General features: G+C 53.1%; 1 protein-coding gene across 9 annotated transcripts in view; it reads right to left on the reverse strand.

Annotated features, from left to right (window-relative positions):
• Positions 1 to 13,805, reverse strand: part of MROH1 (maestro heat like repeat family member 1) — a 70,035-nt gene that overhangs the window by 40,220 nt on the left and 16,010 nt on the right. For 8 of the 9 annotated variants that reach the window (XM_023508367.1, XM_023508368.1, XM_023508369.1 and 5 more), the window contains 6 exons: positions 13,115 to 13,246; positions 12,453 to 12,615; positions 12,209 to 12,307; positions 3,244 to 3,395; positions 2,619 to 2,759; positions 2,172 to 2,267 (listed from right to left, as the gene is read on the reverse strand). In XM_023508367.1, the coding sequence (XP_023364135.1) occupies positions 2,172 to 2,267; positions 2,619 to 2,759; positions 3,244 to 3,395; positions 12,209 to 12,307; positions 12,453 to 12,615; positions 13,115 to 13,246 (783 nt within the window). The remainder of the gene's footprint in view (positions 1 to 2,171; positions 2,268 to 2,618; positions 2,760 to 3,243; positions 3,396 to 12,208; positions 12,308 to 12,452; positions 12,616 to 13,114; positions 13,247 to 13,805) is intronic. The other variant, XM_012813090.2, reaches the window with a different exon arrangement.

Here is a 13,805-nt window from a genome sequence, read left to right on the forward strand (position 1 = left end):
CGGCCATTTTTTGGTTGCAGCCATCGTTGTTTGGCGGGCCCAGGCTGGGGATTCGAACCCGCCACCTTAGGTGTATGTGGCTGGCGCCTTATCCGCTTGAGCCACAGGCGCCGAGCCCACTATGTTTTTCTTGTGTGGTTCTAACTTAGATTTGTAATCAAGGGCAGCCTCGCAGAGAGAATTAGCTAAGGAGTAAGCATGGCTCCCACCACTGGGCAGCACACTGCCGGCCTGGGGCACTCAGTAGAACTGTCACTAAGAGGACTGGGAGGTACCAAGGTAACTATACCCCAGAGAGATGCCAGCAGTTCCCTGCCCTGAAGTGCAGCGTGGATTGGCCCTGACTGCTCAGGAGCTGCTCTGCAGTGGGAAATCCCACCTGGTCAAACTCATCCTACCATCAATATAACATGGGGCTGCATGTACAGAAGCTCAGAGACCACCCTGAGCAAGGGTGTGACCCATCTCTACTAAAAATAGAAAAATTAGCTTGGTAGGCTAAGGCAGGGGCATTGCTTGAGCCCAGGAGTTGGCGGTCATAGTGAGTTGTGACGCCACTGCATTATCACCTAGGAAACGGAGTAAGACCTTGAATAAAACAAAATGAAACCGGCTGAACACGGTGGCTCCCACGCAATCTTAGCACTCTCGAAAGTCAAGGCAGATGGATAATCCCAGCACTTTGGAAGGCCGAGGTGGGTGGATCACCTGAGCTCAGGAGTTTAAGACCAGCCTGAGCAAGAGTGAGACCCTGTCTCTACTATAAATAGAGAAATTAGCCAGGCATTGTTTGGGGCACCTATAGTCCCAGCTACTCAAGAGGCTGAGGCAAGAGGATCACTTGAACCCAAGTTTGAGGTTGCTGTGAGCTATGATACCACAGCACTCTAGCCAAGGCAGCAGAGACTCTGTCTCAAAAAAAAAAAAATTAAATAAAAAAATTAAAAATTAAAAACAGAAACAAAAAACATGAGTTGTACAACAGCCTATGATGATGCTACTGTGCCTGCCCGAACTGTCTCACTGTCTCACTGTGAAATAAGCAAATGTTTGCCGTGGACCCACAGCACTCCCGGGGCAGGAGGGTGTGCAGAATGTAGATTTTACAAGAGCCTCCAGTGGAAGGAGCCCCCCAGCTGCCCAGGAGTAAGTGTACTAAGTAACCTCCAACAACCTCATCTGACCAGCCACAATGCAGGAATTGTCCTAGCCACTCCCGGTCTCCCAGTTCCCTCAGTTCAGGAAGTGAGGTGGTCTCTATATTACCCCAGGATTCCCCAAAACAGCAACTCAGGACTTTTTTTCATTTTCAAATCAACTTGTACAGGATAGGAATTATTTCTCAAATGTTTCTCAATCTTAAAAACCATCTGGATTCCGGGTTTGTTTTAAGGAAGGAAGGTCTTGGAATATTATCCATTTCTTTATTAGTTTATTTTTATTCAAGTTTTCCAAATCTAGTGCCAATTTTGACATTTTAAATTTTTCTAGCAATCTAATTTCATGTAGTTTTTTAAAAGTTTGCCACATAAATGCTCATAATACCTGTATTACTTTTGATATCTGTTGTTGCTCTCCCTATTTCTCCTTTCTGGGACCAAGAGGCATTCCCAGTGCAGCCAGGAGTATCCAGGCTGGCTGGTGGGAGGTGGGGCCTACTGGGGGTGGGGGAAGGCAGTGGGGCAGAGCAGCGGGGCAGAGCAGCAGACCCACTTCCTCACTCCCATCCTCTCTCCACCCAGAAAGTCCCATGGACACACGGGCATCTCCACACCACATCCATCAACCATCCCCAAGTTCCTTCAGTTGACCGGGGCAGGGGGATGCTGGCTGCCAGTCTTCCAGCAGAGTCTTCACAACCCGCTGCCCCTCACCCAGCCCCCCAGCATCCCTGACTGCCGTTCCAGCCAGGCTAGACGCTCTACCCTCTTGCCGCCCGCCCCTGCCACCTCCATCCCAGGAGCTCCTCTGTCATCTGCATGTGCCCCTGCTGGGCAGGACAAGAATAGGCCACAGAACTGCACCACACGGTATTGAGGGAATGCTGAACGCCCTCCTCAGCCCACACCGGCCCCCCAACTCCAGCTCCCTGATCCCCTCCTCAGGCAATATCCCACCAAAGAATCTAGCCCAAGGTACCCCTGCCTGTCCCTACTGCCCCCGGGGCCTACCTGAGCATGCAGAGCTGTCAAGAGGGCATCCAGCTGGCCCTCCAGCGTGCGGCTGCTCACACTCACGGCTGCCTCGAGGATCTGGCCCAGGCTCTGCTTGGGACAGGGAGAAGAGGGCCATCAGTCCCACCTCCAGCCCCTAGACAGACTGTGGGGCCAGCTGGAGCCTGGGGTGGCAGGGCACAGACTTGCCTCCCCCTTAGAATCTGGGGGAGGGCTCAGGAAGGGACTTCCTAGGTTAGGGGTATAGCTGGCCAAGAGGTCCAGGCTCCCCAGGTGCCCATCCAGGGGAGAGTGATCCCCATGGAGGACTCCCTGTAGCAGAATGCCCCATCCAGCACCACCCACCACGAATTCTTCACAGAGCACACTGGGCTCCCCGCCTCAGGGTCCATGGCCTGGGCAGGGTCCCAGGGCCTGGGCATGGACTTGTCCACCTGCAGATACCTTGGACACATAGAAGGTCTCTGCATGCTTCTTGTAGAGGGCAAGGACCCCGGGCAGGAGCTTAGGGAGCTGCTCCTCCAGCCTCTCGCTGGGCAGCAAGAGGCTCATGGGCCCCAGAGCCTCAACCACAGCGAGCCGGAGCTGCAAGGAGACAGGTAGAGGGCTTTACTATGAGTCCAGGTAAGTGTGAGGGATGCCCCCTTACCAGAGGTTAGAGTGCAGCTGCAGAGTGACAGGACAAGTGGGACAAAGTGAGACCAAAGTGCTGTGTGGGAGACACTCCACACCATCCCAGGCAGCACTGGGCCTTGGGGTCACATGTGCCGAGGACAGCAGGATGCGCTGGTGCCTGTTACCTTGTGGGACCCATAGAGAGGCTCTGCCTAGGAAATCTCTACCGCCCCTCATACCTATTGCCTACCTCCTGATCACCTTCAGTGGGAAGAGCACCCTGGTTACCTGGTTTAAACACATGTCTCAGCTCCCTGCCTCACCCTATGGTGACCCCCAAAGTAAAGAACAGCAGAGGCCCCACAGTGGTGGCCAGGCCTGGGGAGGGAGAGGGCAGCCATGTAAGGCCAGGGGCTGGGATCCTAGTGGGACAGCCAGGGCCAGAGGAACACACCTTGGCTTCTCGACTCTGCAGCCAATGGTTGAAGAGAATGTCATAGGCACTGAAGATATCAGCAGCAAAGGTGTCCTTCCTGACTGTGGGGTCTGGGGCTTGGTCCAGGTTGGCGAGGTACTCCAGGGCACTCTCACTGAAGCTCTGCAGGGCTGCAACGAGCTCTAGCAGTAAGCGGCCTCCGGATACCACTTACACAGCTGACCCTTCTAAAAACCCCATACAGCCTGCAAGATGTCTCCCTGGTATACTGGCCAGGCGCAAGGCCCTAGGACTACACTGGGGTGGACAGAGCCCCTCTAAATTCAGGTTCTTTCCAAGAGAATAACTTATTTGGAAGCAGAGCCTTTGCAGATCTAATAAGACACAATTATGGTAGTTAGGGCAGGCCTTAAACCCCAGGGGACTGGGGTTCTTATCAGAAAAGGAGGCCTGAGTGGTGAGGAGAGGAGAGGATAGAGCAACACAGCCACAAGCCAGGGATGCTGGGACCCAGGCAAGAGTAGCCTGGTAAGCACTCTCCCTCTGGCCTCTGAAAGGAACTGACCATACCAACCTCCTCATCTCTGACTTCTGTCGTGACAGAGAGTTGTAAGTTACCCAATTTGTACTTGCTATGTTGTTACCCCATACTAGGGGCCCAGTGTAAGTACCAACCTCCCCAAACACCCATCAGCCACATCACCCTGCAGTCTGCCACAAAAGTGGAGGTGCCCTATCCCCTCAACCCCAGACAGATATGCACCACATGCTTTCTGAGGGCTGCTGTGCCTGGCAGGACCCATGCCTGGGAAGGGTGACTCGGCCGTGGCCTGTGTAATGACGATAGGGACGCAGCTAGGAGCAGGCAGAGGCCTGGGCAATGGCAACCTACACTCTGTGCCTGTGGACATCCAGGTGGAACCTCCAGGAAACACTGGCTGTGGGGCCTGGAGCCAGGACACAGGTCGAACTAGGTGCAGGTTGGCAGGAGCTCAGCAAGGGCCACGGAGAGGCTGGACAATGGGCACAGAGGGAGTGAAGCCACAGCCAGGACCATGTCACATAACTCCACTCAGGACTGGGCATAGGAGCTAGAAACCCAGGAAGGCAGCACCTCACAACCAGCCTCTCTGCCCCCCGCCCATGGCCTTATTAGGTGCTCCAGCACCAAGTGCAGAGCCCTGGGATGAAGTGCCCGCAACATGGGGAGGCCACATAGGCCTGCCTGGGGCTGCTCAGAATCTGTCACATCTTCAACTCTACTGATAGGATCACGTATCCCCAAAAGTGGCCTCCCCGCTGCTGCTCCTTGAGGACTACTTGAGGACTACTCCAAGTCACAGTCAAACTTGACATTTTCAGACATTTGTTTTTATAGTATATCTTGATTAACTTAAATCTAATCTCCAACTAGACCAGTGGTTCTCAACTTTCCTAATGCTGCAATACTTTAATACAGTTCCTGTGGGTTGTGACCCATAGGTTGAGAACTTGCTGAACTAGACAATTGAGACATCTCTCTGCAACCTCGGTGCACCCTCCCGGTCACTGGTGAACTGTGGTCTTTCCTTTATCTGTGGGCTGTGTGGCTTTGGCCTTTTCTCTCCTCAATTTTCTCTGAGATCAGGTCCCCCTTTCTCATTTTGTAGGTGCTCCTCCTACATCTGCTTTGAAAGGAAGCTCACCAGCACGGCAGATAGCCAGTCAGGAGCCCAGCTCTGCAAGTCCTCAGCCACGTGACTTGGAACGAGTACTCAGCCTGTGTCTTGATTTTTCTCCCTATGAAATGGCAATGCCTGAGCTGGGCACGGTGGATTGCCTGAGTTCAGGAGTTCAAGACCAGCCTGAGCAAGAGCGAGACCCCCATCCTTAAAAAAAACAACGTATTTTTATTATTTTATAAAAGAAAAAGTAATTTTAAAAAAATGTTAGCACCTGCACCCAGGGCTACCTGGAGTCAGACATGCACCAGCTCCCGCAGCCCTACTGCCCATTATTGTGCTCAGGGCTGGGGGTTGAGCCTTTTGCTTCTTATAGGGATCAGATAAACTTATTTTTATAGTATCTCCTAATGCACAAAGTTCTTTAATTTTTTTCTTTAAAGTTTTTTTTTTTGAGACATCCTCAAGCTGTCACCCTGGGTAGAATGCTATGGCATCACAACTCACAGCAACCTCCAACTCCTGGGCTTAAGCAGTTCTCTTGCCTCAGCCTCCCAAGTACCTGGGATTACAGATGCCCACCACCCAGAGTGCTGGGATTTACAGGCATGAGCCACCAAACCTGGCCTCAAAGTTCTTTAATTTTTAATTGTCAAATGTATTAATCTTCCCCCCTTTTGTGGTCTGTACTTTTTGTACCTTAAGAAACCACTTTAGGCTCGGCGCCTGTAGCTCAACCGGCTAAGGCGCCAGCCACGTACACCTAAGGTGGCGGGTTCGAATCCCCAGCCCGGACCCGCCAAACAACAATGACGGCTGCAACCAAAAAATAGCCGGGCGTTGTGGCGGGCGCCTGTGGTCCCAGCTACTTGGGAGGCAGAGGCAGGAGACTCGCCTGAGCCCAGGAGTTGGAGGTTGCTGTGAGCTGTAATGCCACGGCACTCTACCCAGGGGGACAACTTGAGGCTCTGTCTCAAAAGAAAAAAAAGAAACCACTTTAAATCCAGCATGTAAGACTCAAATGGGTGAGGTGTCCCTGAGGGTCCTACCAGGCTTGCTGGGCCCTAGCTTATCCATGCTTGGTCAACCATCTCTCACCCTGTTCTCTCAGCAACGCCCTTCTCATAATAAATGACAACCCCACTGATAAGACCTCAACCTAGCAGAGCCCACACCCACCCCACCTGGCTCTGGTGCTGCCTGTAGTCACCACAAAGCCTCCCTCAGCTCAGTCCCTGCAGCAGAGCCCCTGAGCAGCTCTCTCCAATGCTGACCCTGTCCCACACTCCAGCAGTGCCTCTGGGTCACCAATACCCCAGGGGACGACCCCACAGTGAACTCATGAACCAGTGGCAGCTGACAGATGGATGGAGCTGTGCACCACCTCTTACACCAGTGTGTGGAAGGTGATGGGCAGATGCTGAGCTTACAGCATCACCCTGCTGTAACACACTGCATGACACAGTGTATGTGTCACCTCTAAAAATTGGTAGAGCATGTTGCCATTTGTACATGGACACTTTTATTAACTAAAGACCACAAAATTTGGTTTCTGCCATTCTTTACTTGGCTGGTGGTTTACCGTGGTCCTGTGGTGCTGGTTAAGTTCCCAGAACAATATCAGATGACATTAGACAGATGGCAACACCAGTCCTCCCTGCCAAACTGGCCCAAAAGAGGGCCCCGAGGTGTCAGATGCCACAGTCCCACCCAGCACGCAGCAGCTGCGGGATCCTTAAGGGACACATACCCTCCCAGAGCCTCCTCCATCCTGAGTGGAAAGAGAAGGCAGCAGGCCCACCTCCCATTTCTGGGCACATGCAGCTGTGACATGACAGTGTCCTGGAGAGCTATACATCCATTCCCAGGTAGCCTGGCCTGTACCCTCTCATACTGGCCTTACCTGGTTTGGCTCATAGGTTATCTGGGTCATAAACTGAGCCAGGTAATATTCTTTTATTTCACACCTTGTGGAATTCTACATTTTAAAAAGTGTCAGAGAATCTGTCTTGCTTTCAACACCGGCAGGGATGCTTCCAGCTTCCACTGAGCAAGATGCTACCTTTAGGGCTGAGCTAAATATATTCTTTTACAAGAACTATTCATATTTACTGTTTTTAATCTCCTTTGTCATTTCTTGGAGGGAAGTGTTGATCTACACTGGCTATTCATGCTGTCAGAGCTCTTATGTCGGGTCTGCATCATGTTTATTTTCCATTGTTTGGTTATTAGAACTGGTAGGGTGAGAATGAACTGGTAGTAGAGATGGCCCCTTACCAAAGCTCTAGGCTTTGTAACTGGCCTACCTCCTACAACCTTACAAAGGCCCCTTTTGGAGTTTTGGCCAGAGACTCGGAGGACCTACTTGGTGAGACAGCGAAGCTAGCTGTTTTGGTATCAGCCAACCTCTAGCCTATCCTAAGAAACCACAGTATTAGATTTAAATCTTGACTGTGAAGAGATACAAACAGCTGGGGCACCCAGCCCCCACCCTTCAGTTCTTTTCCACTACAGAACTTCGAAGGTCAACCTCAGAATGTCCCCGAGTTGATAGACCCAGACACGGGTTCCAACCAAATTGTCTCAGGCAGTGCAAACCCTGTCCAACAGAAAGAGATTCAAGGGTCTCCAACAGCACAATTGGAGCCAGGGATCCACACTTCCTCCCACTAGACTCAGTCCACACTATTGTCCGCTTCTCTGCTCACAGGCCCAGCTAGAGCCAGGGGTCATGCCCCCACCTACCAATCTCAGTCCATACCCAGCTAGCCTCTGCTTGCCAGACCAGCTGGAGTCAGGGGACCACGCCCCTGCCTGCCTGTCTCAGTCCACTGCCTGGCAAGCCTCTGTTCACAGGCTTTGTTAGAGTCAGGACACCGCACTCTCCCCCGCAGGTCTCAGTCCTCACCTGGTAAGCCTCTGTTCACCCCTTACCACAGGAGATAGTAGACCATGTCCTAGCCCTCAGGCCTTGGTTCACACCCAGTAAGCTACTGCTCAAGGGTTCTGTGGGAATCAGGGGACCACGCCCTTGCTCACAGGCGGGGGTGGGGCGACCAGCCCTGTCTGCCAAACTCAGTCCACACAGGGCAATCACTCTTCCACTGTTGGTGCCATCAAGAGCCGGGGGTTCTGTAACCCATCCCACCAGACACAGCCCAGACCAAGGGTCAATACTACCACTAGACGGGCAGAGTCATAACCAGGGGACTGCCCCACCCCCCAGTGTCCCTTTCTTCCCACACCTTCTTTCTTCCCCGTTAGTCACAGATTCTGTCTTGATGGTTGGTAGTCCACACTATGCCCAGATCTCTCAGGACAAAACCAAACACTCTGTGCTCTACAGGGGGCAGAACTTCAGACTGCCATGTGAGGGGAAAAGGGTGAACTGGGAGTTTGGACTTGTGGGGGAAAATATCTGTTCAATTTTATGCCTGGTGGGTTGGTGTCTAGGTTCATAAGTGGGACCTCCTTGGAGAAAGAGACCTGGAGTTTAGCAGCTCTCTCCAGAGAAGTAAAATAAAAGGTCTTTTTTTCCCTGCTTCTACGCAGATAGCCTGAGGCAGACCCCCTGCTTGGGGGAGGGGTCTCCCATCCTCTAGTCGATAGCTTTGTACCTGTAATTTGTTTTCTTGAATGCTCTTCCTTGGAGTTACAGCTTGCCAAACAACTTTCTTGGCTCAGCTCCCTGTCTTTGGCTTTAGAGAGTCCAATTCTGTCCAGTTCTTCCTCTGCTCAGGAGCCTCTGCCGAAGGTTACTACCAATCGGCCATCTTCCCAGAATCCCCAGGTTTTGATTTTTAATCAAAGTTTTACGTACACACAGATTAAAGAGCAATTCTCATTCTCCCAATTCTCCTTTCTCTGCAAGCAACTGAGAGCACATGTGAGAATAAGATGATATCATGGTCCAGGGCCATGCAGCTCAGCTGGCCTGGTCGGTTAGGTCCTGTGTGACCTTTACTTCGTGTCTCTCATTCTTGTTGTGTAAATTCTGCTTTAACCTGAAGGTGTACATCTGAGTTGCAGGGGGTCACTGATTTAAAAGAGTAACTTTTGAATTGGAACACTGTTATAAGGATCGTGGGTTATGTAAATTATTATTTATTATGGGTCATGGCAATTACTGTTAAGATAAAGATTAGTATGGTTCTTGCTTTTCACTTTTATGTATTAAATTGTGGTTTTGGAAATGGAAGGAAGGACAGAACAATCTTAGAGAGGCTACTCTCACTGTTATTCAGAATCACTGGCCTTCTGCTAAGAAAGATTGGTAGACCTATCCCTGTCTCTGCATACTGGTTGACAGTGACAGGCAGCTGGACCCTCTTTGGTAACACCACCATTCTCTCTACACACTTGATGCGCAAACATCTCTCAGGCTCCCAGACCTGCTGCTGTCTGCACCTCCCCCCTCTATAAACGCTGCCCCCACACACAGACTCTTCAGCCACCACCACCACCCCTTCGGTCTTGCACAGCAGGGTCCTCCCTGGAGACAGCTACCACCCCAGGCTGTGTCTGCTCAGTTCTCCAGGATAGGCCCCCCACCACAGAGGTGCCAGGATGGCGCGGTGGCCACACACCCTCCTGCAGCCCACAGGCCTCAGCAGGATACCCCTTCAGTCCCTATGGGAGCCACAGTAGGAACTGCCCTTCGGAGCTCCCGATTTTCTAAAACACCGTTTATTATACTCTCACATTCAAACAACACCCAGGCTGGACACTCCATGGCTGTCCACTGAGCTGGCCAGCACTCAGGAAAAGCCCAAGGCTGGCCTGTTTCCCCTCTTCCTCCTGGACCAATTATCCCCTGCAAAGGCATCTGCTGTGGGGCCGTGGCTGACCCTCCTGTCTGGAACACCTGTGGAGTGGGGCTTGTTCTCTGAGCTGCGCCACTGGCTAAGCAGCCAGCCTAGTTCTGGCTTCTCTCTCCCACTTTCCACAGTCCTGTACTTTGGCTCTATTTCCTGGGGGATGTCCTGAACTTTCTCTTCCAATTTTCTATTATGTTTCCATTTCTACTGTTACATCTTCAGCTCTCTAGAGCTCAGTCTTATCTCTGAACACATCTTCCTTAAGGGACATGCTCTGGCTCTGCAAGGCCCAGCCACTTTCTCTGAGTCCCCTGAAGACAGGACCACAGAGCCTTTCTTACCAGTGTTCTTTTCCCTGAACCATCTGCGTCTCCAGGTCTTGGCTTCTTTTTTTTTGGAGACAAATTCTCACTTTGTCACCCTCAGTAGAGTGCCGTGGCATCACACCTCACAGCAACCTCAAACTCCTGGGCTCAAGCGATTCTCTCGCTTCAGCCTCCCAAGCAGCTGGGACTATAGGTGCCTGCCATAATGCCTGGCTATTTTTAGAGACGGGGTCTCGCTCTGGCTCAGGCTGGTCTCAAACCTGTGAGCAATCCACCCACCTCAGCCTCCCAGAGTGCTAGGATTACATGCATGAGCCACCACACCTGGCCCAAAGTCCAGCTTCTGTTTCCCCTCAGAGACACTCCTCGTACAACAGGATTTGCGGGCCACCGGGCCCATGGACAGCATGGCCAGGCTAACTGGGAACCTGGCTCTCTGGGCATCCCTGGGGGTTCTTCTCTTGCCCAGCAGTGGTGTCCTGAGATCTGGACGGGGACAAAGGTGTACACACAACTGCTGCTGACAGCATGGCCAGGCTAACTGGGAACCTGGCTCTCTGGGCATCCCTGGGGGTTCTTCTCTTGCCCAGCAGTGGTGTCCTGAGATCTGGACGGGGACAAAGGTGTACACACAACTGCTGCTATTCTCAGCACAGTGCCACTGCTCATGGCTGGACCCACTCCCTCCCCAAGGTAGACACATGGTTGCCTCAGGCCCTACCTGCCACTGCTGTGTCCACTCTGAACAGTGGACACAGCCTTTCCCTGCCTGACTGGAGCTATTATAGCTGGCAGGACCGCTGCCTGCTCCCAATGCAAATAGGACAGTCCATATGTGGTAAGGAGCGCACCTAATGTGAGGGTCTCTCAGAGTCTCTATTGGCTAAACCCACTAGGTCCGTGCAAGAAAGCAAGCATCAACAGGGCAGAGCCTGCAGGAGCTTTAAGTCTACCATGGGAAAGGTGACCGAGAGTCAGACTGCAAGTTAGTTTCTGCCCAGAGCCTCAGCAGCATCAGGGCTTCACACCCTGTATTTTCCTGGTGCCAAGGAAGTCACATAGCAGGGACACCATGGGTTGCTGTCCCTAGCCCCAGTCATGTGAGCCATCCTCTGACCCTGCCAATATGCAGTGTCTGCATGTGGCCAAGGTCCACACCTGGAGCCTGCTCCTACACACTCAGCTCTGTGCAGCATCTGACCCTGTCACCAATCTCACTTTCAGATGAAACTGCACCAAGCAGGATTTCTATCACTTCAACCACAGGCAGGAAAGAGTGTGCCAGGAGGACTCTCCCCACAGGCAAAGTGTAAAAGAAGCAGAGCAAGGGAATATAGGGACACAGGGCCATGAGGAAGGAGTGATTGGATGGGAGCCCCAAGGAGGCAGGACCCCTGGAGCTGTGAGATCAGCCCCAAAGCCAACATGAGCAGAGTGGCTAGGGCCCAAAGCTCCTCACCCATCTTGTGCCAGGCACCTCCCATCCTGGCTGCCAGGGAGGTCAGGAGCTCTGAATAGACCGCTGCCCAGAAGGGCTGGGGCTTATTGAAGAGACAAGACCCTATGGGCACACAGTCTCATCCTCCCCACCAGCTGCCACAGCCCCTCTTCCTGTCACAGGCACTGAGGACCAAGGATGCGCAAGGGCCTGGCTATGGGTTGCTGCAAGGACTGCCTGGCACCTCCCAGGACTTCCAACTCTGGACTGTGTCTCTGGACTTCCAATCTCTGCCAAGATGACTCTCTACCCCTTGCATCAGGCACACCCCCCACACCAAAGGCCATGCTCCCTATGAGGCTCCAGCTGTAGCTGAAGCCACCAAGGCCCACACTGGCAACAGGCTCATGGTCCCCTGCCTAGTGGGCAATGTGGCAGACAGGCGGAGGGAGGTGATAGAGTACCCCTGGCCCCTGGTGCTGAGATGCCCAGGGAATGGCATTCTTGGAGAGCAGGGCAGGCAGAAATGGAAGTCAGGGCTTTGAGGAAGTCTGTTCCCACCCAGGCACATCCAGGTCTCTGCTGACAGGAGGTGTTGGGGCCACCCCAGAAGCAGATAGAAATTGCAAGAGGGAGAGGCTCAACCAGCGGCCCCTCCCACTACACAGCCCCTTCCTGCAGCCTAAAGACCCACCTGAGCCCTGAGCCATACTCCTTAAGCATTAGGGGCTGCCACCTTACCGGAGCAGAAGGTCACCCTCATCTCGTCCTGTTTGGCCATGCCCAGCATGGGCAGCATGGTGCTCAGGATGGATGGCAGGAAGGGGACCATGCCGAACACTGCAGAGAGAGGAGCTATCACACAGTCTGTGCCAGGCCAGCAGCCAAGGTGTGCAGTGGGACAGAAGGAATCGGGGCCAGCACAGTCCTCTATGTCCTTCCGACTCACTTGAAAACATAGGGTGGGGGCCAAGCCATCACCTACCGTTGGAAACAGCGAGGTTGGCCAATGTTTGCACAACAGAGCAGTGAGGCAGGACCCCAGGCTGGAACTTGCTCAGCAACTCCTCCATCACCCTGTTGATGAACTGTCTGCCCACAGCCACCAAGACGCTGCTTGCAGCCTGCTGCCAGCCACAGACTAGCTCCTAGACCACAGGGAATCAGGGGAGGAGGCCCTTAAATCTCCAATAGGCAAAGTTGAGATGTCCTGCCCTTCGCTGCAGCTGGCTGGGGACAAGCTACTGTGTGCTCAGTGTCCCCGGTTACAGCAGGTGGCTCCCTCCTGAGTGGTCTGCCAGAAGCCTGCACATCTGGAAGAGGCAACTGCACCAGGCAGAGGGACCAGGAGCTTCACAGATATGTCCACCACCCCAGGGAGCCACAGCCCTAGCCAGGCCTCACAGCACCAGCATCCCAACATCTGCTATGAGAGTTTGGGTGCTTCGCTCGCTACTTCAGTTTCTGCCTTTGAAAATTTTGAGGTAACTGTCCCCAGCCCAGCAGGGTGGTCCACAGGACCATAGGCCTTCTGCCAGCCAGACACTAACCCACACTCTTAATACTTCTGAGTATAAAGGCCAAAGAAAAACGCTTCCTACTCAAGCTAGGACTGCATCTCCAAGGCCAAGAGGCCTGCCCCACTACCTTCGTCTTGGTCATCTCGCTGGAGGCCAGGTGGATGACGATGTTAGCCGTGTCCTTGTCCAGCTTCCCAGTGTGTCTGCTCAGGACCATCTCCATGGCCCGCAGGACCAGCGCTCGGTATGGATGTGCCAGCTGAGGACAGAAGCCACTGAGGACGTCCTGGGAGATGAGCCCAGCACCCAGGTGCTCGGCATGCCTGCCGCTCCTTCTAGAGAGACTAAACCATGCCAAGCTCCCTCCACCTCACTCAGGAGCTGGGGCGCACTTCAGGAAGCCAAAGTAGGGGGCTTGCTTGAGCCCAAGAGTGCAAGACTAGCCTGAACAACAGACAGAGACCCCATCTCTACAAAAAAATAGAAAATTAAAGGCCAGGCGCAGTAGGTTGCTGATAATCCCAGCACTCTGGGAGGTCGAGGGAGGTGGACTGCCTGAGCTCAGGAGTTCGGGACCAGCCTAAGTCAGAGTGAGATCCTGTCTCTAAAAACAGCCAGGCATTGCAGTAGGCGACTGCAGTCCCAGCTACTTGGGAGGCTGAGGCAAGAGAATTGCTTAAGCCCAAGAGCTTGAGGTTGCTGTGAGCTGTGATGCCTTGGCACTTTACTGAGGGCAACACAGTGAGATTCTGTTGCAAAGAAAAAAAGAACGGGGCTCGGCGCCTATAGCTCAACCGGCTAAGGCGCCAGCCACGTAC

The sequence above is a fragment of the Otolemur garnettii genome, unplaced genomic scaffold, assembly GCF_000181295.1.
Source record: "Otolemur garnettii isolate 467f Iridium unplaced genomic scaffold, OtoGar3 scaffold00245, whole genome shotgun sequence".
Taxonomy (NCBI): Eukaryota; Metazoa; Chordata; class Mammalia; order Primates; family Galagidae; genus Otolemur; species Otolemur garnettii.